The sequence below is a fragment of the Heloderma suspectum genome, chromosome 5 (assembly GCF_057233095.1).
Source record: "Heloderma suspectum isolate Gila_16-S chromosome 5, 16-S_ref, whole genome shotgun sequence".
Classification (NCBI taxonomy): Eukaryota; Metazoa; Chordata; class Lepidosauria; order Squamata; family Helodermatidae; genus Heloderma; species Heloderma suspectum.
Window position 1 is genome coordinate 17,944,099 of NC_139462.1, and position 24,072 is coordinate 17,968,170.

Below are 24,072 nucleotides of genomic sequence, written 5' to 3' on the forward strand. Positions count from 1 at the left end.
AACTTTGGTACTATTGGGAGCTTAATTTCAGGACCATATCAAGAGCTTACAGCTCTTTGCATTAGATCAGAAGAGAATCTACTGTTCCGTAAAAGAACAAGGAGACCAAAGAGTGGTCTCTGATCTTTTGGCCACTTATTAAAAACCCGAGTAAGTGTGGGATGGAAAGGCAGGATTCTTACACATGACAATACTTTTGTATTGGTTTTACAGCTTCTTTTGAATGTGTGTGTTTACTGTGTAATGTTAATGCTTTCTAATGAAATTCCTTCAGGCTTTGTGTTTTTAATACACAGTGACACTGATCCAGAGTTTGCTTCTCCTCTTTTGAGGCAAAATGCGTTAGATGTGCCCAAGTATTTTCCATTGCATGCTGAGAATTTTCTTTTTTTTTAGAATGAGAAACCTCTGTATCTTGGTATGTTCCTTGGTGCTGCTACATGAACAGCATGTTGAAAAGTCCAATATTAGTGATAAAACATTTACTCACTGTGGGAAAAATGTGCACAGATTAGAGGGTGTGTTAGATAGGACTTTAGAAATATTTTATTTTTCTAGAACCACTGTTACATCTGGAATTATAGTATGAGTCCTGGCTATCTCTATTAACAGATGATTCTTCCTAAATAGTGTATTTCAGCTATCATATAACTTTTGTGTGCTGTGCTACTAGTAATTGTATTAGGTTCTGGATCTATAAATTGAATGGCATTTAAAAAGGAGCTAGTACAACTACAGCATTCTTGCTGCACTGTACATATTCATTAATACACTCAAAATAAACTAAGAAACATATAGAAGTGGGGCTAGTTCTGATAATGGAGATAGTCATGATCAATGTCAATAACATTCTTGCCCACTTCTATCTTGTCCCTTAGGTTTAATTGTCTAAGAGATAGAAGAAAAATGGGTGCATGCTTTTTTGCTGTTCAATAAATGCATTGACTGAATGACTACTAGAAGAGATACGTTTTCTTACATCTTGGACTGAGAATAATTTAAGAGTCTGAAGAAGTCATCCATAGTTCTAGCCTCAAAATGTATACTATTTAAAAAAATCTTAATTACTCATGAGAACTTTCTGCATTTAATCTATGTTGTCCCTGCCCCTTTTTGATGATTGCAGTTCAAACAGAAATCCTATGATAAAATATCAATATTTTCTCCTATGGTTTTTGCAGTGTTTGGGTCTATAAAACATGAACCTTTTATAAAAGCCTTGGTTGATTATAAAGACAAAATTACTTTTGTATATTTAGCCATGTATTAAATTAATGCAGCGTAATAAACAAGCTGAAAGTTTTGAATATTACTGCTTGTATGTTGCACTGTGTACTCTCCTAGGATAACAACTGCAATTATTATACCCTTCAAGAAGTGTTTTAATTTGTATGTTCAAGAGTAACTTTCCTGTATTGAACACCAGTTTATTGAATATGTTAAGTTTTTTTTCTCCTTGTAGAAGAAGGAAGATTAAACTAGGGAAACTTAAGCATGGTTTTGCTTTTCCAAAACATGGCTTAGCTGTTAACTTATGTAAAGAGTTGCATAAGAACCATTTTTTATTCGCTGTGTCTAAAAAAAAATTGGAATTTACAACCTAACTTGTATTGTCCATTACAATGTATATGCTAATTAAAATATTTACATTTTGCTGTCTTCATTTATCACTACTTGCTGTTGATTCTGTGAATATTCAACATTTTTATTTCAGGTGGCAAATAGGCTGTACAAATTTGTATACAAAGTAATTGGCTCTGAGCAATTGGGCCACGTACAAAAAGGAAAACTGTACTTCTAAAGTTGCTTCTTAAATGTTGGTATTGTTACTATTTAAAAATTTGTTTTTGTGTGAGAGGTTGGAATCTGAATTTAAAGGCCAATGGGTTGGATCCAGAGTTCCCATGACTGAAATTCACAAGATACTCCTATTGGAAGAAGGCCATTTCTGTGGATTCCTCCTTCCCCTGTGCCCCTTGAAAAATGGCTCCAGAGGTTGGGGGACCCTCTGGACCAGTGTGGGAAATGGAACAAGGGACTGCAGAGGGATGGGGGGAATCAACTAAAATCCCCCCCTTGCCAAGAGAAGCTTCTGATGGATTCCAGGCCTTTTTGTGAGCAGAAGGAGCTCTTTGGTTTGTGGAAGGGACATTGGATCCCAGCCCAATAGCTTGGGTCCAGACTTGCTCAACTGGAAGGCAGTTTTTCCATTCAGTGCCCTCCATAAAGCTACTCCTGTGGGTTGGGGGATCCTTGAGAACCACATGGGATGGGACCAGGGGTGCTGTAACAGGAGGGGAATTTTTTGTAAAAACTTAGGCAGAGGCACCTTGCACTTGCAGGAGTATAGAAACCTCAGGAGTGGCTTTTGGGGGGGTGCACTGGAGGCTGCAGTAGTGAGGAGGGGTTGGGAAGTTCCCATTGTGTGAGCAGTCTTCTGCTTGCGTAAGTCAATATAATTAGAACTGAATATGTAATTATTTGGAATGTTTGGAAAGTACATGGGCTGGGATGCTGTAGACATGCCCAAATACTTGTATGTGCATTGTATTTGACTTTGAACAACAGTCTCTTGTGCAACACTTAGAACCAAGAGAAGAGCTGCTGCAAAACAACAAAAGGACAGAGCCAGTTGGTTCAAGAAAATAAGTTCTTCAACTAGTTTTAAAACCTCACACAACGCAAAACAAGTTTTGAATGACTGCAAAAACAGTTCCTCTGAGAATCTAAATAGTCTTTGTCAGTTCTAATTGATCCAGAATTATTTGTGCCCAGTTATGCCAAACTATGATCATTTGGATTTTCTTGACTTTTACACCTTCATTGTGAAGGCATGTTCTCTGTGGCTGCTCCATATTTGTGCGATCCCTTTGCCTTGGACACTTTCAGAAACCTGGGCAATTTCTGGAAGTGGCATTGAACCTTGCTATCTGGCTTGACTGAATTGTTGGGTTATGGGAAGCTGACATTGAGGTTTTGTGTTTGCTGTGTTGTGTGCTTCTGCAACTTTTTTATTTCAGTGGGGCTTCCAAGAAGTGTTCTGGGATATTGTGCCCATGAACCCCATTAAGAGCTGGTATTAGAAGAGACTTCTAAGTATATCTTTAACTGGCGTAAAAAGCTGCCATTTTTATTTTACTTTTTTGTTTTGTTTCATTTTTATTTTTGCAGACAAGCTCGTGGAGAGGAGAACATCCTCAGATAAGAATGTGGAGCCACATTCTGTTCCACAGAACCATCCTCCAGAAGATCCCTTTGGTTCTGTACCTTTCATTTCTCACCCAGGCAAGTTACTTAATGTAACATCACTTCTTTTCATGTAAATATATCTTGATAGAAAAGAAATGGGTCTGATTAGATGGCACAGGTTCTTTCCTGAAGTCAAACATTCCAGAGACCCAAATTAATTTATTTCTTCAGTATCTTGACTATTCCCAGTGCATATCTAGCCCAGCCTAAATCAAGATGTTTTCATGCCCAATGATTAACATTTGCTATCTACTACTGAATTTAAAAGGCTTTCTTCCTCTGGTAAGCTTACTGGAAATAATTAAGTGTATTGTGTTAGACCTTAAAGTATGTTTGCATGGTTTCCATCTTTTCTACTACAGTCACTATACTCAACAGCTAATAGCTATACAAGCTCTGAGAATACATTGTGCTTGTCACGTTTCTTATAACATGTGTCTGAAGCATCTTGGAGGAGATGGGAAAGATCCTACAAGTTGATATATACAGTCTTCACAGTTGGAACTTGATAGAATCTTGACTGTATTTCCATACTTGATTAGACTCCAGAAATTGTAGTTTCTGCCAACATCTACTGAACCCTAGCTACAAAGACTCACTTATTTGAAATCTTCTTATGTCCAATACAATTTTTGCTAACCTGTTCAGCTTTTGACAGACATCTTCCGCTATAGTCATCTTTCTGTTTACCATGAACCTTCCTTTTTCACTGTACTTTGCTATGATCAAATTGCATGTTACAGTATATTAGGTAGCCATATCTCTTAATTGGTTGAGCTTTATTATTTTCCATGCCATTTTGCCCTCTAGGCTCCTTTTTCCTTTTTTTTTTTTTGTACTGACTCTTGCTGTATTCCCAGGCTGCTGTCCCTATTGTTACTTCCAGCTTTCATCCATATTCTTTTAAAAGCTGAGGAAGGACTAGGGCTGCCATGTCATCCTGATTATACTAAAGTAACTAAGCCTTAAATGATGTCTTTTCAGTTATGGACTTTACCTTCATCAGATGGTTATGTTTGCAATATAATTTGGCTTTGCTTTCCTAGAAGGTAGGCAGCCTTCTTGATCTCATCCTCCTTGCCACTGGTAGTGGTGGACGATGAACACAATCATACAGGCTACTAGTCTTGACCATTGTGCAGTTTTGATTGTTTTGATTACAGTACTTAATGTCTTGAACACCTTTGTTGCTGATCTATATAAACCTACATTTAGCTCTTGGAAAACTGTTTTCTAGCTTTTATATCCAAACATAATCTTATGGGAATGGAATGATGGAGAAGTGCATAGGGAGGAGATATTCAGTAGGCATAGCTATTTATTATATTTGTATCCTGCTTTTCTGACAAAGTATTGGCCCCCAAACAGCTCACATCATTTTTTTAAAAATGAGATAGGCCCTACCCTCAGGCAAGAGAAGACACAGAAGAGAAAAGGGAGTAGAGGGGAAAGGTAGAGGAGGGAGATCAGTTTGACAATGCCAAAACAAAGTGGTGTGTTGTAAGCAGGCATTTATTTCCAGTCAGGGCTAGGCTGATCTTCTCTTGCTGGCGGTCTGGCATGGATAAAGTTGCCTCAACTGACCTAGCTACCCTCATTCTTCTGGTTGATGGCAGAGGCCAGAGTGTGCTTCCCTGCATTTCTGCAGTCTGAGGGCACCGAGGGTAACTTGCGGTTGGAAGCCAGCTTTCTGCAGCTGTTCCTTCTCTGGCCAGTGGTTGTGGTCATGCTGGTCTTCCTCTTGCTGGGAGGCAGAAGCTGCAACCTCCCAGTGACCCTTGGGTCCCCTGGCCAATGACAAAGACCAAGATTGTGCATCAGATGCAGGATATCTTGTAAAATGTCCAGGTGAAAAGGTACTATTCTTTCATGATATTCTTTCATGATATAGGGTATCCCTATGAGGTGCATGTTTGCTTATGCTGAATTACCGAAAGATACGTAATCTGCTTGTTCCTCTTGGAGCTATAAACAGTTTCCAACCTACCAGTATCTGTTTGATTTCTCCAAGGGGAACATCTGAGAAAATGAACTTTAATTCTATTATATAACCATGAGTAGGCAACCTGATGCCTTCCAGATGTTTTAGATTATAACTCCCATACGTTCCAGCCAGCATGGCCAATGTACAGGGAATGTGGGAGTTGTAGTCCAAAACATTTGGAGGTCACCAGGCTGCCTACCGCTATTGAAAGGTATAGGATCATTTCTATACTTGATTTTTAAAATTTAAATGATTTTTATCCACCCCCCACCCCCCTCTTCAGCTGAAAAGGTTCCCAGAGCAGTTAGATCAATAAAAACAACACCGCCTACCGGCTTACAATGTAAAACAGGGATGGGGAACCTGTGGCTCTCCAGATGTTGGACTCCACCTCCCATCAGCCCAGTCAGCATGGCCAGTGGTCAGGGATGATGGATGTTGTCATAAACATCTGGATGGCCACAGGTTCCCCATCTTTGATCTAAAAGACATGGCACAAATGGAAAAAGGGATGAGGAGGGAAAAGTAAAACAAGCAAACTCAGGCACTCAGAATTAATGTATTGTTTATTTGTTCAGTCGCTTCCGACTCTTCATGACTTCATGGACCAGCCCACGCCAGAGCTTCCTGTCAGCCATCGCTACCCCCAGCTCCCCCAAGGTCGAGTCCGTCACCTCCAGAATATCCATCGATCTTGCCCTTGGTCGGCCCCTCTTCCTGTTGCCTTCCATTTTCCCTAGCATCAGCATCTTCTCCAGGGTATCCTGTTTTCTCATTATGTGGCCAAAGTACTTCAGTTTTGCCTTTAACATCATTCTCTCAAGAGAGCAGTCTGGCTTTATTTCCTGGAGTATGGACTGGTTTGATCTTCTTGCAGTCCAAGGCACTCTCAGAATTTTCCTCCTGCACCACAAAGTTCAAAAGCATCTATCTTCCTTCGCTCAGCCTTCCTTATGGTCCAGCTCTCGCAGCCATAGGTTACTACGGGGAATACCATTGCTTTCACTATGCAGACCTTTGTTGTCAGTGTGATGTCTCTGCTCTTCACTATTTGATCAAGATTTGTCATTGCTCTCCTCCCAAGAAGTAAACGTCTTCTGATTTCCTGGCTGCAGTCAGCGTCTGCAGTAATCTTTGCGCCTAGAAAGACAAAGTCTGTCACTGCCTCCACGTTTTCTCCCTCTATTTGCCAGTTCTTAATCAAGCTGGTTGCCATAATCTTGGTTTTTTTGAGGCTGAACTGCAACCCGGCTTTTGCCCTTTCTTCTTTCACCTTTGTCATAAGGTTCCTCAGCTCCTCCTCGCTTTCAGCTATCAAAGTGGTATCATCTTCATATCTGAGATGGTTAATGTTTCTTCCAGCAATTTTAACTCCAGCCTTGGATTCATCAAGCCCAGCACGTTGCATGATGTGTTCTGCCTACAGGTTGAATAGGTAGGGTGAGAGTATACAACCCTGCCGTACTCCTTTCCCAATCTTAAACCAGTCCGTTGTTCTGTGGTCTGTTCTTACTGTTGCTACTTGGTCGTTATACAGATTCCTCAGGAGGCAGACCAGATGACTTGGTATCCCCATACCACCAAGAACTTGCCACAATTTGTGATGATCCACACAGTCAAAGGCTTTAGGATAGTCAATAAAACAGAAATAGATGTTTTTCTGAAACTCCCTGGCTTTCTCCATTATCCAGCGGATATTGGCCATTTGTTCTCTAGATCCTCCGCCTTTTCTAAACCCAGCTTGTACATCTGGCAATTCTTGTTCCATGAATTGCTGGAGTCGACCTTGCAAGATCTTGAGCCTTACTGGCATTTGAAATAAGTGCCACGGTTTGATAGTTTGAACATTCTTTAGTGTTTCCTTTTTTTGGTATGGGGATATAAGTTGATTTTTTCCAATCTGTTGGCCATTCTTGTGTTTTCCAAATTTGCTGGCATATGGCATGCATCACCTTGACAGCATCATCTTGCAAGATTTTAAACAGTTCAGCTGGGATACCATCATCTCCTGCTGCCTTGTTATTAGCAACGCTTCTTAAGGCCCATTCAACCTCACTCTTCAGGATGTCTGGCTCTAGCTCACTGACCACACTATCAAATCTATCCCCGATACTATTATCCTTGCTATACAGATCTTCCATATATTCTTCCACCTTTTCTTGATCTCTTCTGCTTCTGTTAAGTCCTTGCCATCTTTGTTTTTGATCATACCCATTTTTGCCTGGAATTTACCTCCGATGTTTCTAATTTTCTGGAAGAGGTCTCTTGTCCTTCCTATTCTATTATCTTCTTCCACTTCCACACATTGCTTGTTTAAAAATAATTCCTTATCTCTTCCGGCTAACCTCTGGAATTTTGCATTGAATTGGGCATATCTCCCCCTATCACTGTTACCTTTTGCTTTCCTTCTTTCTTGGGCTGCTTCCAGTGTCTCAGCAGACAGCCATCTTGCCTTCTTGGTTTTCTTTTTCTTTGGGACGTTTTTTGTTGCCGCCTCCTGAACAAGGTTACGAACTTCTGTCCATAGTTCTTCCGGGACGCTATCTACTAAATCTAGTCCCTTAAATCTATTCTTCACCTCCACTGCATATTCCTTAGGAATATTAGTGAGCTCATATCTAACGGATCTGTGGGTCTTCCCTATTCTCTTTAGTCTGATTCTAAATTGTGCAATAAGAAGTTCGTGATCTGAACTACAGTCAGGTCCAGGTCTTGTTTTTACCAACTGTATAGATGTCCGCCACCTTTGGCTACAAAAGATGTAGTCAATCTGATTTTGGTGTCAACCGTCTGGTGAAGTCCATGTATAAAGTCGTCTTTTAGGTTGTTGGAAGAGAGTGTTTGTTATGCACAGTGATGTTGTTTGAAGAGAGTGTTTGTTATGCACAGTGAATTAATGTATTACTTTATATCATATGGGCATTTGTGGTACCTTGTAAATTATATAGGGTAACTAACACTTGTTCACGTTTTATTAAATGGCCCTCATTTCTGTTTTATAAACCCAAATGTACAATATATGGCTTATTAGCTGTTGTTGAAGCTTATACCTCACAGCATTGTATAAGTGAATTTATGAAGCACCTTTTGAGCGTCTTGCATAACTAAACTGGGAGGGGCGTTAATTTGTTGCACATGAAAAACACCTTGTGGCAACCAACACATTTTTTGTGGGCCAGAGCCTACATTCCCTGGGTCTGGGAATTAGGTAGATTGCTTGTCCTGGATGGAGAAGCACTCTCTCTGATGGAGCAGGTTTGTAGTCTGGGAGTACGTCTTGATTCAAAGCTGTCATTGGAGGTTCAAATGGCCTCAGTAGCAAGGAGTACTTATGGCCAGCTACAGCCATTCCTGGACTAGGATAACCTGGGAACAGTAGTCCATGCTGTGATAACGACCTCATTGGAATGTTGCAATGCTCTTTATGGGAGGCTTCCCTTGCAGATTGTCTGGAAGCTGCAGCTGGTGGAAATGTTGCTGCCTGTGTGTTGACAGGAGCAGTGGGATGTGATCCAGTTTTGAAATTTCTGCACTGGCTGCCAATGAGCCACTGGGCTCAATGCAAGGTGTTAGTCCTTGTCTACTAAGCCCTAAACAGTTTGGGACCCAGGTACATGAAGGACCACCTTCCCCAATACTGACCATTCCAGAATTTATGATTGGCTGGGAAGGCTTTACTTGTGGTGCCCTTGAGGAATGTGGCCTGTTGAACAACCACACATGGCAGGGCCTTTTTAGTTGCGGCACCCTGACTGTGGAACTCTATTCCAGTAGAGATTTGGCAGGCCCTACACTGTTGTCATTTAGGCACCAGTTGAAGACCTGTTTATTTGTGCAGGTTTGCGGGGTATAGGCAAGTGCTCTATTTGTCTTTGATTTATTGTGTTGATGGATTATATGTTTGTGATTTTAGAGTCATGATTTTAATGTGGTTTGTGTGATGTGTTCTGTATAGATTATTCACTGCCCTGGGCTCTTTCTGAGGAAGGGCGGGATATAAAGCAAATAAATAACTATATTTTTTGTCATCTGAAAATCTCTTAATGGGCATTCAGCCATACTTGATATCAGTTATATAAAAACTGATTTTAAAAAAGAGATGATTGAGGCATGTGTTTGGAGGAAGCCTCTGTCCGTTCCTGGTTTAAAAATAGATCTGTAGCCATCTGAAACTGTGGGATTCTTCTTGTCGTAATTCCAATGCAGAAAATTTAAATCAACCTTGAGAGAGCATTTATGGGGTGAAGTAAACATGAGCCATGTATATAGATTTGTCGTCTTTAAGGGCCAGTCACAGACTCTCAGCCCAACCTACCTCACCGGGTTGTTGTTGTGAGGATAAAATGGAGAGGAGGAGGAGAACGTAAGCCGCCTTGGGTTCCTTGCAAAAGGAAAAGAAAAAGGCAGGATATAAATGCAATCAATCAATAAAAGAGGCATCTGTTATACTGATGTAACAACAAGTTTAAAGTTTTATATGAGATGAAGAAAAACATATAGAAATGTAATTTCCAGGTTTTGTCTATCTCTTACAATAAGAGCAGTAAGCAGTCCCTAAATCCAGCACGGTGTTGGACATCTGTTACTCTGCCTGTTGCCAAAGAATAGTGCAGATTTAGTTGATGTGTCTCAGCAATCCTTGGAGCTGACATGTGGCAAATTGCTGTGAAATGATGATGGCAGTATGTTACCAATTCAGAAGGAGCTTTAAAATGGTTATGCCTCTGCTTTCTCCCAACCCCTGAAATGATGAACTAGCAGAAGGCATGTAATTACTCCAGTTGTTACAAGCCATTCATCCTCTTATATTTGGATGTCTAGAAAAAGAACATCAGAACAGAATTTTTCCTTGAAGGTTGGGATCTTATGATTAAAGATGTTCTACCTGCATTGGATTTGAGGATAGAACAATAGCCTTCTGCCAGAGGAAACCTGATTAGAAGTGATGTAATCTGCACAGTACATTGCAAGCAGATGTTATACCATAAAGTTCTTCAGCTCTTCATAAATTTAGATTTGAAATGTTCATTGGAGCAGTTTAGAGATTACTTCAATCAAATCTTTTCTGCATGTTGATGTTAAAGCGCCTTATTACAACATTGTTATGGCATTAATTTAAAAATGAACTTGAGATTCCCTCCTCTTGGGCATTTACCAAACGTAACAATGCTAAATGAAATATGGATTTATTTGGTACAAAAAGCTGAATTGGGTTTAAAAGTAGATTTAATGCTATATGTGCATGTGTATGAGTAAGTGTGTGTGTGTGTGTGTGTGTGTGTGTGAATGCACTTTAAAAATAGTATTGTTTGAAGTAGTGTTAAACTGCAATGGCTCATACTTGAGATTGGGAGAATTTGAATGTGGTGCTCCCATGAAGTTAAATTAGAAATCAGTGTTACATCTGTGGAAACTTACACATGACTTCAAAGGAAATAAGATGGATCGCAGGTATGTTGAAGATGGAAGCATCCACAGAAGGTTACATGAGTTCCTGGTTCAAAACTCATTTCAACCAAGAACTTATTGAGGGTGTTCAGACGATCACGGGGGTAAAAGAAGCCATTGTGGACCATCATTTGCATAATTACCCGTGCTGCAGCGCCGGTTGCCATGTCTGAACCTGGCATGTGGTGCAGTGGGGGTGGCTTTGTGTCCACCCTACAACCCCCCACTGCAAGTCGTGGGTTGTAGGGTGGGTATGAAGCCATCACCAGCACGCCAGATTCGGCTAACACGGCAACCTGTGCTGCAGCACGGGTAATTATGCAAATGACGGTCCGCATGCGGCACTTGAGGGGGTGGGGGGAGAAGCCACGATGGCTTCTTTCACCCCTGTGTTTATCCAAACCAAACGCTCTGTCTTACAAATGGTATGCCTAAAATGATGAAATGCTTCACTTTCTAATATCAGCATTTTCTTAAATGTGTTAAAGTAGAAATGCATGCTTGCTGTTTCCGCATATGCAGATAAAAGAATGGCTCATACTGATAGCAGCTTGAAAAGTGGTGTTTGAACAATAAATGTTGTGTTACACTTATGTGGAAAGATTAAGCTTTTAATCTTACAAAATAATCACATCCATGTAAACAATAATAGTATCTAAGCAAATGTTTAAAATGGAAGGATTTAGATGACATGGAATTCTTAAGTTCTGCATTATGGCTATTCCTTTGGGAAATCTGCATCACATCAAGGGATCTAATCCACATTTTAATTTGGATATAAAATAAAATGCACTACACGAAGAAGAATCTGACACCAGAAGCAAACCTGAAACAGTTCAAAACTCTAAGCTCCTTATGTTTCTGTTCATTCCAATTGTGCAGATATATCTTGAATTTTTTTATTACTCTGTATTAGTGAGGCAGGGAGGTTACTGAATCTTTAGGCCCTTCAGTCTTCCCAGTCTAGTGCTCTCCAGATGTGTTGGACTACAACTCCCGTCATCCCATGCTGGCTAGGGATTATGTGAGTTGCAGTCTAACACATCTGCAGAGCACTAAGTTGGGGAAGGCTGACCTAGGTGCTCTCCTCCCACTTTGGCCAGTTGCTGAGGTGCTGAAAAGGATGATTTTACATCCTATAAAATATTGTGGCTTACAACATTTTATGGTGGGGGTGTGCGCATGCGTGCTCACTTGCAAGGTTGCTGTGTTTTTGCCACCATCACAGCAAGTTTCAGTAGGAGTGGAGTACAATCTCTGGTGGGTTCCAGGGCGTAATGTGCCTCCTGACTCCTGGAAGTTGCCCACCTCTGCTTTAGGGCATCTAGCAGACATTTAGTATACAACAGCAGCCATGCTGGATCCTGCCAAAGGCCCATCTAGTCTAGCTTCCTGTTCCCAGCTAGATGCGTATGGGAATCCCACGAGCACGACATGAGTGCAATAGCACCCTCCTGCTTGTGTTCACCAACAGCTGGTAGCAAGAGGCATGCTGAGTCTGGTACTGGAGGTAATATATAACCCTCGTGACTAAAGCTATTGATAGCATTATCCTCCATGGATCCCCCCCCCCCCCGCGCTTTTAAAGCTGCCTGTTGTGGTAGCAAATTCCGTAGTTTGCTGTGTGAAGTATCTCCTTTTGTCTGTCGTGTGTCTTCCACCATTCGGCTTTATTGGATGACCCTTGTATTCTGAAAGGAAGAAGTTTTTCACCTACTCCACACCATGCATAATTTTACACACTTCTGTCATGTCTCTCCTTGCATATTGTTTTTCTGAACTAAAGAGCTCTTAAAGTTGTAAGCCTTCCTCACAGGGGAGTTGTTCCAGTCCCTTGATCATTTTGGTTGCCTTTTCTGCACCTTTTCCTGTTCTACGATAAATACCTGTTTTGAGATGCAGTCACCAGAATTGTATATAGGTTTCCAAGTGTGGCTGAATCGGACTTGTATATACAGTATACACTTACATTCAGAACCTCCCGTGATTAATAGCTAAAATCCCACCAATCAGCTGTTTGTGTGCATGGGGGGAAGGTTAGGTTTAGTACTTCTCTCCTGAACAGCTGATGAATCTGATAATGATGATTCAAAGATTTTTACCCCAATCTTCAACTGAAAAAGGCTGTCAGAGTGGCTTACAAAAATCAGTAATAAGGCAATTCCTGCCCTTAGGCTTACAGTCTAAAAGACAGGACACAAAAGTAAAAAGCATTGGGAGTTTGGAAGTTTAAAAAAGCATACGCAGGCACTAGTGTGTATAATCTGAGATCAGTACCATATCTGATCTGAGAAATCAAAGGAGGCAACCCCTCTTTGACAGTATCTGTTATGAACTGGAAGGGGGAGGGGGAAGGGCCATTCCTTTCCAAGCCCCCCCCCCCCCCATTACTGATAGGCTGCCACCAATCATGATGGACCTCCTGATACACTGTAGTCTGTCCAGCTGCTTGTGAGTTTCGGAGCCCTTTTGCCAAAGCCCCCTCCTTTCAGCTCAGCCCTAGGAAAAATAGCAAGAAGGGTGCTTTGGATTTTCTTTCCCAAAGCCGAGAAATAGAACTGAACATAACGTAAAGCTCCTGAGAACACAAGCAGTAGTTTTGTGACTGCAGCACTTCGTGGGACCAAGAGTTCTTAATGAGAATTCCTTTTTAAATCAACACAGCCAAATATCCAAACATATATAAAAAATTATTTAGGGGAAAAGGGGGGAAAAACAAGGGAAGGCAATAGTCGCACATGCACAGAATTCCAAATAAAACAAAAAAGTCAACCTAACTTAGCCTAATTACATGTTACTTACTTGAGTAGTGTCTTGGGTCCCAGAGCATATACAGAGTTCACTACAGAGAGGATTTGGCCTCCAGTCAGATGGTATAAGGAAGGCTCTCATGGAGCGAGCAAACTCTGATAGCATTATGCACTACTTTGGGCTGATTTAAAATGTTACCCAGTTGTGTGGATCTTATTAGGGAGAATAAGATATCAGCACATGTATTTGCAGTTAACACTGTGCATATCAATTTTATTGAGGAAATTTCATACGAAGGGGTAAAAGCAATAAAAGCAATCCTGTTTACCTAAGCTATTGTTTAGAAAGTCACTTTCATACTTACAATTCCCCAACTTGAAATGGCCAGTTCCGAATCGTGTGTGTTAGGGGGACAAGAGAAGCCTTCTGTGCGCGAGCGAGCTCATTTGGCTGCAGATGGATGCTTTTCTCCCCTGGTTCTTGTCTGAAGTCCTCAATTATACTCTTTTGTTTATGGTTTATGCCTCCAACTAATTGCAAAATTCTGACAGCCAGCAATAGTCAACGTTACAGACTGTTTTCTGGCCCCATCATGCTGCACACACGTTCTTCGGATTGCAGCAGTCTTTGTCTTACCTTTGTTAGAAGGGGCGGGTGGTGTCAGGAGCATATCTCTCTAAACATCCTGTGATTTGCTTCTGAGTTGCATCAGTCTTTCATTTGGTTTGTAACTCATTCCTCTACATTCACCCTTAATTCTGCCTTCAGCCAAAAATACTATTTTCACATTTATTAATCACATGTATTCCTTTTAAACCAACAAGATAACTATTTCTAACTAAACACAAGCTATAGGCCTCAGGCCTAACAATAGTGTTGACCAGTCATGCAATAACCTCCTTTTCTTATGTCAGTGGTCTAACTAGCAAATCAGAAAATTACCCAGTGGCTGGACGCACCTTTCTAACACCTCGAAGCTTACATCTCAAAAGACCCAGCCAGTTTGAACCACTTAGCCCATTATTAAAAAGTATATGTTTTTGGATGTGCATTAGGAAACAAGAAGATGAGAGAAGCCTATTTAGGTGTCCTGTCATGGTGCCAACTTAACAGATGCTCCAGGGAGCTCTGTTGAGATGCGTCATATATCCTATGACTCCACCAAAGCCACTAGCCAAAGATTAAACATTCATGCGTATTTAATTCCCCGAAGGTAGATCAGGGACTTGAACTTTCAAGGAAGTTTTGACAGGTCTTTATACATCTGTAACTTATTAAAAACTCAAGAAAAAGAAAGCTGGAATAAAAAGACAATTTACATAATGGAGGGAAGTAAACCATAACGTGAATTTATTCAGGATACTAATTTCTTTAGAAGCATATGGATAGAGAACCTTGGATTTTCAAAAGCTTTGACAATAATAATGACAATGGTAACTCAGATTATTTAACACTTACAAAGCACCTAAAATTTTCTATGTGCTGTACAGAAACGGAAAGATAACATACTCCCTGCCTGCAGGCTCACAATCTAATAGACACAATCCAAAAGGGATGATGAGGAAAGCAAGTTGTGAAGCATCAGCTCTTTTGACCAGAGAAGATGCTCCACAATTTGTGCTTTCCTCACCATTCCTTTTGGATTGTGTATATTAGACTGTGAGCCTGCAGGCAGGGAGTATCTTACCTTATTGAGAATGGATGGGTCCAGGTTAGTCTCTTCCTCTCATGTTCTTCTTGGCAGGGTGCAGCCTCCCAGTGGCCCTTGATCTTCTGGCTGATGGATGAGGCCAGAGTATGATGTTCTTCTTTCTCCAGTCTCAAGGCAACAGAATGGGAACAGAATGGGATTTGGGATTAACTGTATCTACTTTAAAATCAGGAAGTACGTTGCAAGTATAAACAGATGGTTTTCCACAACGGAGTGATGTAAACATTGGGGTCCCCTAAAGATCTGCTGTGATAATGGAGCTGGGTGAAGTCAAATGGCCATGTTTGTGGATGTCAGTGCATTCAGGATAATAAAATCCCAGGGAAACTGAAGAGCTCCAAAATGATCTCTCCAAACAGGGTAAGAGCCAGATGAGATACAGTTCAATAATAGAATGATGCACATTTGGATGAATAATACTGACTTCACATGCAAATTGGTAAGACCTAAATGTGTTATAAACCACCCAAGAAAGATGTGGGGGTCATAGTTTAAAGCAGGGATGGGAAGAAAGTAGATCTCTAGGAATTTTGGGCCAATTCACAGCATTCCTGACGATTGGCCATGGTGGCAGGGGCCAATGGTTTGAAGTCCCAAACATCTAGAGATCTACCTTCTCCCCACCCCTGGTCTAAAGCTCATTGAAAACATCAGTTCAGTGTACTCCATGTGTGTGTATGTGTGGCTGTTTTTAAAAGGCACATTTAGTGTTAGAGAATACTTCAGTAAGGAGTTGACGATAGGGTTGTATCATATTCATAAAACTTAGGGCGCAATCCTACATTGATAGTCAGCAACCTCCGAAGTTAGAAGCTGCCAAGAATCTAATGCGGGGCAGCTGGAGCATGGAGGCGATCCTTGCCTCCATGCTCTGGCCACCCCGCATTTTTCCTAGACAGGTGATTTTTGTCTGTCTAGGTGAGGCTTCAGGGAGGGGGAGGGAAGGAGGCCGGGATGTGCATAGGAAGCTGCATAAAAGAGCTTCTGTGCTCTCTGACCCGACCCCGGGACTGCTCCCTTTTCACTGTGTCTGTGCTCCATTTCCAAGTGTGGAGACATAGCTAGTGTGGAGAGAATGGTGCTGGCTACTGAGGGCAGAGTGCGGGGGGAGAGGGAAGCATGGCTTCTGGGCTCCAAAATATCCTATGTCCCTCAGATGCTGTCTAGGGGAGATAGGATTGCGCCCCTGATGACTTAGGCTGCAATCCGAAACACACTAGGTAGTAAGCCTTATTGAACACAGTGGGACTTACTTCTGAGTAAACATGCACAGCACTGCAGTATTAGAATATTGTGTACAGACCCTCCCACAATCAACTCAAAGGCTTCTTTTTTTACAGTTGGAGAAAATATAGAAAAATACAAAGTGGTAAGATAGGAGAGTGGTTGTTGGTGTAGTATATTTCATCTAGAAGGAAAGGTTAAGTTGGGAATTTGTAGTTGGGGGTGGGGCAGGCAAGTGGTGCAGAGGCATAAGAGTTTCCAGCTGCTGGAAGAGCTGAGTAGGAATGATTGTAAACAGATAGAAGATGCTGAATTGTGTTAGTTAGGTACTATTTTTCCCTTTCCAAACAATAGAACCTGGTGTTAGCTGAGGAAGATAAGGAAGGGGCTGAACTGCACAGCTAGAGCTTTCCACATTCAGTCCTTGGTATCTCTGGTCAAAGGTTTTAAGTTAACAGACAGGAAAGACTTCTGCCTAAGATTTTGCAGAGTTACTGCCAGAGTAAACATACTGCACTTCATGGACCAATGCTCCAACCACTAAGGCAGCTCCTTATAATTTATAATTTGCTGACATTGGCTAGGGTTTCTGGGGGAAAAAGGAAAGCTGTTTCACACAATTTCTAATTACAGAATTCATTGCCCGAAGTTGTGGTGATAGCCATTAATTGGATGGCTTTAAAAGAATTAGACAAATTTGCAGAGGATTATAATTAATAGTTGCTATTATGAAATTGCTATCATAAATAACAGTTAAGAATGGAATGCCCATACTCTGTTCCCAACTGGAGGAACACTGACAAACAGGGTGGATTTATTTCAGTCATGCCTGGCTTACAAGCTTCTCAGACTCATTTGGTTGTTGGAGTGGTGAACAACAAAGTTAAAACAAATAATTAAAACATTTTAAAGGAAACAAATTCTGAATTTTATAAACCACAGCTGGTCACTCAAGGAAGGCCTCTATAAACTGATATAGCTTTATGCAGATCCAACAGTACAATATTTGCAAAAATTACTGCACAGTGATGAATCTAATCTTTTGATCTGCCTTCAGTTTATTGTGACATTTAGCTCTGTCAAGGAAATGTAGTTCATCCTAGTTCATAACAAGATGGACTTAAGTGTGTGTGTGTTTGGAGTGTGAAATATTAAGATGAAATTGAAGTTCTCTTTCATATTCTTCATTCTTTCAGGTTCCCCAGGAAATGAAATTAATAATTTGGTCAGCAATCTAGAAAACAAGAGAGGGAGCCCAACCAAACATGAGCTGTCAAGCCTGGTTACTGAGGACCATGAAGCCAGGAAAAAGGTGGCAGAAGGACACATAAAAAAAGGAAGTGATGAATCAGAGAGTGACTTTGAATCAGACCCTCCTTCTCCTAAGAGCAGTGAGGAAGAGGATGAGCAAGAAGATGAAGAGGTTTTGCAGGGCGAGCATGGAGACTTCATGGATGACAATGATACTGAACCCGAGAACTTTGGCCAGCACCCCCTTCTGATGGATTCTGAGGAAGATGCAGAAGATGATGATAAGCAAAGTTCTGAGTCTGATTCTGGTCATATTAGGGCTGTAGAGGAGGTGCCTTGCAGTAGATACAGAGAGGGGACTGGCAGTTTTGAAGGTAGGGAGCCTGTTGTACTGTGTTCTGTGTTGTCTGAGTTGCCAGGTACAGTGACCAAGGTGAGTCCCAAACAAGAATTTGATGTCTTTGGAGCAGTTCCATTCTTTGCTCTTCAGCCTCAAGAGCCTAAGCAAAAAGAAAGCCAAGACTTCTCTCCCCAGGCTGGTTTTCCAGGTTTGGAACAAGATCAGGATGATTTTGATGTCTTCACCAAAGCCCCATTCAGCAGAAAAATATCTCAGCAGGATGACTTGATTTCAGGTTCTGAAAACCAGCCTTCTCCCTTATCTCCCAAAAGTGTGGATGTTTTTGGCTGTATCCCATTCCAACCTACTGCTGTCTCAAAGAGCAATGAGAGCAAAGAGGACCTCTTTGGGCTTATCCCATTTGAGGAGATAGCTGGGAGCCAGCAGGAGCAAAGAGTGAAGCAGCAACAACGAAATCTGCAGAAACTCTCTTCCCGCCAGAGACGCATGAAACAGGAAGTATCTAAGAGCAATGGGAAGCGCCATCATGGCACTCCAACTAGCGTCAAGAAGACATTGAAGCCCAGTTACCGTACGCCAGAGAGAGCCCGTAGGCACAAAAAAGGTGGTCGTCGGGACTCTCAGAGTAGTAATGAGTTTCTGACTATCTCTGATTCCAAGGAAAATATAAGTATTACCCTGTCAGATAGCAAAGACAGAGTCAACCCTCTGCAAACAGATGATGCTCTTCTGGATCCCTTCGGAGCCAAGCCTTTCCACCCCACAGAATTGGTGCGTCTTCCACAGCACCAAGGATTGGCTGATAATCGTGGGGACCATAACACGGTAGTGCCTGGTAGACCTAGGCAGAATTCACTACTTGGCAGCATTCATTCTGGTGATGGGGTAAAATTAACAGATGATTTTGGGGCAGTTCCTTTCACAGAAGTTGTTGTGCCAAGTGTGACATCTCAACAAAGCCAGCAGCAACAGGCAGTAGAATTGGATCCATTTGGAGCTGCTCCATTTCCTTCCAAACAGTAGATTCTTCCAGGAGCATATCTGCATTTTTTAACTTGGATTTTACAGCCACAATCCATCTGGTTGAACTGAGAAGAAACTGATTTATTTTTTAAATACAGCATATTCCTTCTCAACTCTGACTAGATCCTAAGATTTTAAAATCTGCCATGTTAAGCATACAATATTGAGATGGTAAGGAGATGAACACGTTTCAATAAGAGCAGATTTCCACAAGAGAAATCAAAGGCTAGTATTGTTGTGGGTACTGCCTGTGACTATACTGCACACAATCATTGTGCCCTTTTTATAGTGCAGTTACACTTCAACAAAGAGATGGAAGGGTCTGACTTGTGGTGTACTGTAACTGGCCAGATGAGACAGGATCTATCAACCCAAAATTGAGAAAATGCCTAAATAAGCCAGGTTGATCTAGAGTTACTTCACTTTACTTGTTCTGAAGGTTTACTTGTTCTGAACATCAGAGTTTGCTGGCTTGACACCAGTTCCTGAACATATACAAAGAAACACAATCCTTTCTATATGTGTATGCCAGAACTCTGCTTTTTCCCAGTAAGTGCCATTAATGTAAAACAGGGATAGTTGTAACTCTTGAGACCTCAAGAACATAGTGGAATACAATATTAGAGCAAGTTGGAAAGGAAAGGAGGAAATAACAGTATACAGCTGGATTCTGCAGCAATTTGAAGACTACACAGTTCATTTCGGAAGAGAGCCTGGCTTATTTGCATGTAGTGCTTGACAAGGCAGGGAAAACAAAAGCCAGAAAATCTGTAGCAAGTTCAGACTTGTAAAGATATTAAGTAGGAATTTCATCCAATGTCTGGTTCAGTTTACTGGGGGTTTGTATTCCAGATAAACTGTGTATACCCTAAAATGTTTTTAATCCCTTTCTAAAATTGCTCTCACCTAATACTTTTATTTTGTCTCGTAAGGTTGTACCTCTCTAAGAGTTCATGCATAATACACTTAGCTCTAAAGAAACCTGTAACTTGAATTCAGGCAGTTTCCAGCAAAGGAGGTATAAAACTGGAAGGTTTACAAAAATTGATACTGATTTGAGTCTGTCAGTAAACTGCATAATAAACCAACAATGCCTTACAGCCAGGACCACCATGTCCTGCTATAACTTACCTCTGAGCCAATTGGTGCCCTTGAGACACTGCTTAAAAATTTCTAGAACTTAGAAGGTGAGTACATGATGCATCTTTGAACTTTCCACTTGGGTGAAGGTGTTCATAATGTATTTGACTGTCTATGGTCCATTCTAGATCCACTATGGCCATTCCAAATGGCAGCCTGAAATGCAGTTGGAGCTTTAGCTGAATATCTCCCATGTTTTCAGTTCATTACGCTAAAGTCTGGGCCAGCTTGACTTTCTCTGAAATGGATGGGTGTGAAAACACAGAGTGAGCTACTGTATCTAAATTGCACAGTAGTGTACGGCCAGGCTCCAGAGATACTGCAGTGTAGTTCGTGTGTGTGTGTGTGTGTGTTGGACTAATGCTTGAAAGCAACTTAGTTTGTGGTATGGGGTCAACTGCTTATACATAATGTTACAAATTCCACTGAGTGCATGCAAGCCTGACATCTCTGGATCTTGGGCCTTGCATAATCATTCACATCTGTGTGAATCTGAACTGAAGCACTTCTGTACATCTAAACACAAGGTACATGTATTGGGACTCTGGATGTATCTGGGTATTGCTTGAATATGAACTTGTACAAACATGAAATCTAATCTTTAATGGGGGGAGGTTAAATACCTGGTGAATGAATTTCCTTAAAAGGTGCCCAGTGGTGGTTTCTGTCCTCCAGCCACTGTATGAAAGCAAAATATCAAAGGAGAAGCACTCTTTTGTAGTTTGTAACATGACGTTTGTAACAAGGATGAATTTTGAAAGAGGTGAAGGATTGAGATCCCTTAAAAACATACCTTAAAAAGTACTTTTTAGAAAAAGTGCTGCTTTTATGTAATGAGTTTTTCTGGCAATCTTTTAAAGATAAGATTTGAAGCTCTCTAGGTATATGTTTCTTGCCCTGCTCCCTTTCTGTCATATCAAGCACAAATCCCAGGTCAGTTAGGTATCTGTCTTCTGATACTAAATATTTCTGTAAAGCACATAATGGCTAAAAATTACTAGCTGTGCATGTACCTCAGAATGCCTGCTCCTTTATTCTTGTGCCAAAGCCTTAGAAAGCAATACAGATTTTGTTATAAAAAGTTTGTGATTTTAAAGCTGCAGCCAGATAGCTTTCTGTCTAAGGGCTGCTTCAGCCATGACCAGATTTCCTACCCAGAAAGTGATAAGCTATGGCTTCCCAGCATATGAACACACAATAAAATAGATCTCGAGAGCCTACAGATTACATTTATTTATCCCTGTGACTATTTCTTATATGGAAGGACTTTCCATGTAGGAAACATGTCATGACTGACGTGACCATAGCAGGCTGGAATTCCAGAGTTAATACAAGAACTTATTGCAACAGTCTGATCCCAATGCAGTAGTGTCTCTATATGTTTCTAAAGGTGTAGGTGGTTTCCTGGGCATAAAATCCACCACCAGCCCCAGAGTCACGTTGAAGTCCCATTGCAGTTCATGGGACTTAAATCACAGCTACTTGTCCAAGTGGTTTTAACTAAATTTCTCTGGCTTGGGGATAGTGTATGATGTAAGCTGGCATCTTATATTTATATTCCAAACTGTCTGAAAATTGTACCTCTGCACCACAGCTTGCTAGAAGCTTTTTCAGAAAGTGGTTAGAAAGATCCCAATTTGTGCTATGAAAAATGAACAAGTTATGTTTAGAATAATTGGGTCATTGCATTATTTGTGTGAAATAACTGACATTATTGCATTTGCTGGGAGAGTTTTCCTTGTATTATGTAGTCTGTTGTTGACAATTCCATTCTGTACATCTTATATGGACATATGAAATGCCTTTGACCGAGGGGAATGCAAAATCGATCCTGCAATAATTCAGTGGTGGGGAGGCTAGACGTAGCACATTTGCATGATTCTCATTAATTTATAGATTTTCCAGATGCTTCTCTCAAAAACTGGTTGGGTTCAAAAACGTTTAAAGTTTTTTCAGTCCTCACCATGGGTGCTTTGACATATTCTTCAGCAGAGTCTTCTGGAGGATATCAGCATCGCTCAACCTGTGCTGTTAGATTGGTAGTATGGATGAAGATGTATGGAGCTCTGCAGGATTGGGGCCTAGACATACATTCTGTAGCATAACTTCAAGGCCAAAGTAAATAGACATGGCCACTCACATTATTCTAACATTCTTTGCTTTCAAATTGGGTCTTTAATACCCTCCTTGCTTTATGTATTCTTATTGACTGGACACTTTTGCATAAGACTTTATTTTCATAGGTTACTGTAAATAAGAATGGTATGGGGTTTCTTTTGTCCTTTGTGATTGCTGCGGTATACTGGCAGACCCCACAAAGTTGGATTTCTGCCTATTTTGCTTTTGCCGAGAGCTGCAGAATTAATAATTTGAATTTCCCTTCAGTTCTGGACTTCATAGAAAAAGGTAATCGGTACCTTTTGGGGAGATGTCTTTGTATTATGTGTGTATGTATGCATATATTTGCAATCGAATCTATCATGGTCTTTCCTGAAATAGTAAGAAGGTTGGGAAGTGTTGATTCATACCAGTGACTGCCCAGGTGAGGGTGTTTTTTTCTCCTCCAATATTTTCTCAATGGTTTGATCTTTTCCATTACAGCAGACAGCTCAGTGCATCTTCCAAAATCAGCTGTGTAGTTAATCTTAGGGACAGAATCACTTCTTACATTTGACTCTATAGTCACCCTAAGATGCTTTTATTGTACTGAAGCAGATACTTACTTTTCAGCCTTTGGGAGCACATTTGAAATTAACACGGTAAATATCAGGTGTCATGTTTTTTCTTCTGGTAAAATCACCTCATGGTGACTGTACCCTGTCATCCAAATCTGTGTAACTCTGTTCTCTAACGGTACTGTTGTAAAGCTTGGTGAAACAAGTTGGATCTACCACCTGCTATCCAAATATCAATTTGGGGATACTTTCTTCCTTTTTAGCCTGTATAAATGAAGAGCTTATATCTTTCTGCTTGATTCTGCATCTGTTTAACTCAATGGCAAGCACCCAATAATTTAGAGGGTCAGGATCAATGCCTAAGTTGTGGGGGGAGAGCTGCCCAGAAGTCCTTACTTTTCTCCCCAAAATAAGAAAAACCTACTGTGAGAATAAATGGATATAGCTACTACTGTGAGAAGAGCATCTAGAGTTTATCTGAAGATTTTTATATGATAGGGTGTATTTTTATATAGAGAGACATATATACAACATACACACGCACACATCACATATCTCTTGGAGTTTGTGATCTAAAACATAACATTGCAGTCACAATCATTTTCATGGCATTCAAAAAAACAAGTATAGCCAAAAGCTGCTAAAAGAGTAACGGGGAAATGCAAAATGATGGCTGCCCAGTTATTTTTCTAGAGCGCTTCTTTGAAAAGAAGAAATATAGTAATAGTGTCTATTGCCAAGTTTGGTTTCTGTGACTAGGACATCACTGTTTCACTCAAGAGTAAAACAGCATAATGCTATATGTTAATTGCTGGCAAACAGCTTTAAGTGCACTTTTTCAAATTACACTTCCATTTCTTGTTAGACTTGAAATTTCTAAAGCTTTTTGTGTGTGTACCACTAATACAGAACTTTCACTTTTGTGTGAAATTGATGTACCTGAGAAAACAACTTTCAGTTGTTACTAAATAAATAAATAAACAAACAAAACCAGATACCATGATTCTGTAGACCCATCTCCTAATTGTGTGATTTTGCAACAGAACCGAAGTGTTGTAGGTAGGCCTTGAGTTTCCTGTGTATGTTTTTTCGTGAAGTTTTATTGCATTATTTACAGTTCTTGTAAGTTTCTCTTGCTGCAATCAATGCCAGTGGTGTGCTTGTTTTAGGAATTCCTTCAAATATCTTGTACCTTTTCAGAGATAAACAAATCTAAGTCCATGGGGAACAAACTATTGGAGCACATGCTGCAGAT

General features: G+C 40.7%; 1 protein-coding gene across 2 annotated transcripts in view; it reads left to right on the plus strand.

Annotated features, from left to right (window-relative positions):
• Positions 1-23,820, plus strand: part of BMP2K (BMP2 inducible kinase) — an 88,806-nt gene extending 64,986 nt beyond the window's left edge. For both annotated transcript variants that reach the window (XM_084855432.1, XM_084855433.1), the window contains exons 15-16: positions 3,172-3,285; positions 17,564-23,820. In XM_084855432.1, coding sequence (XP_084711558.1) covers positions 3,172-3,285; positions 17,564-19,002 — 1,553 coding nt within the window. In that variant the 3' untranslated portion in view covers positions 19,003-23,820. The remainder of the gene's footprint in view (positions 1-3,171; positions 3,286-17,563) is intronic.
• Positions 23,821-24,072: the final 252 nt, after the last annotated feature.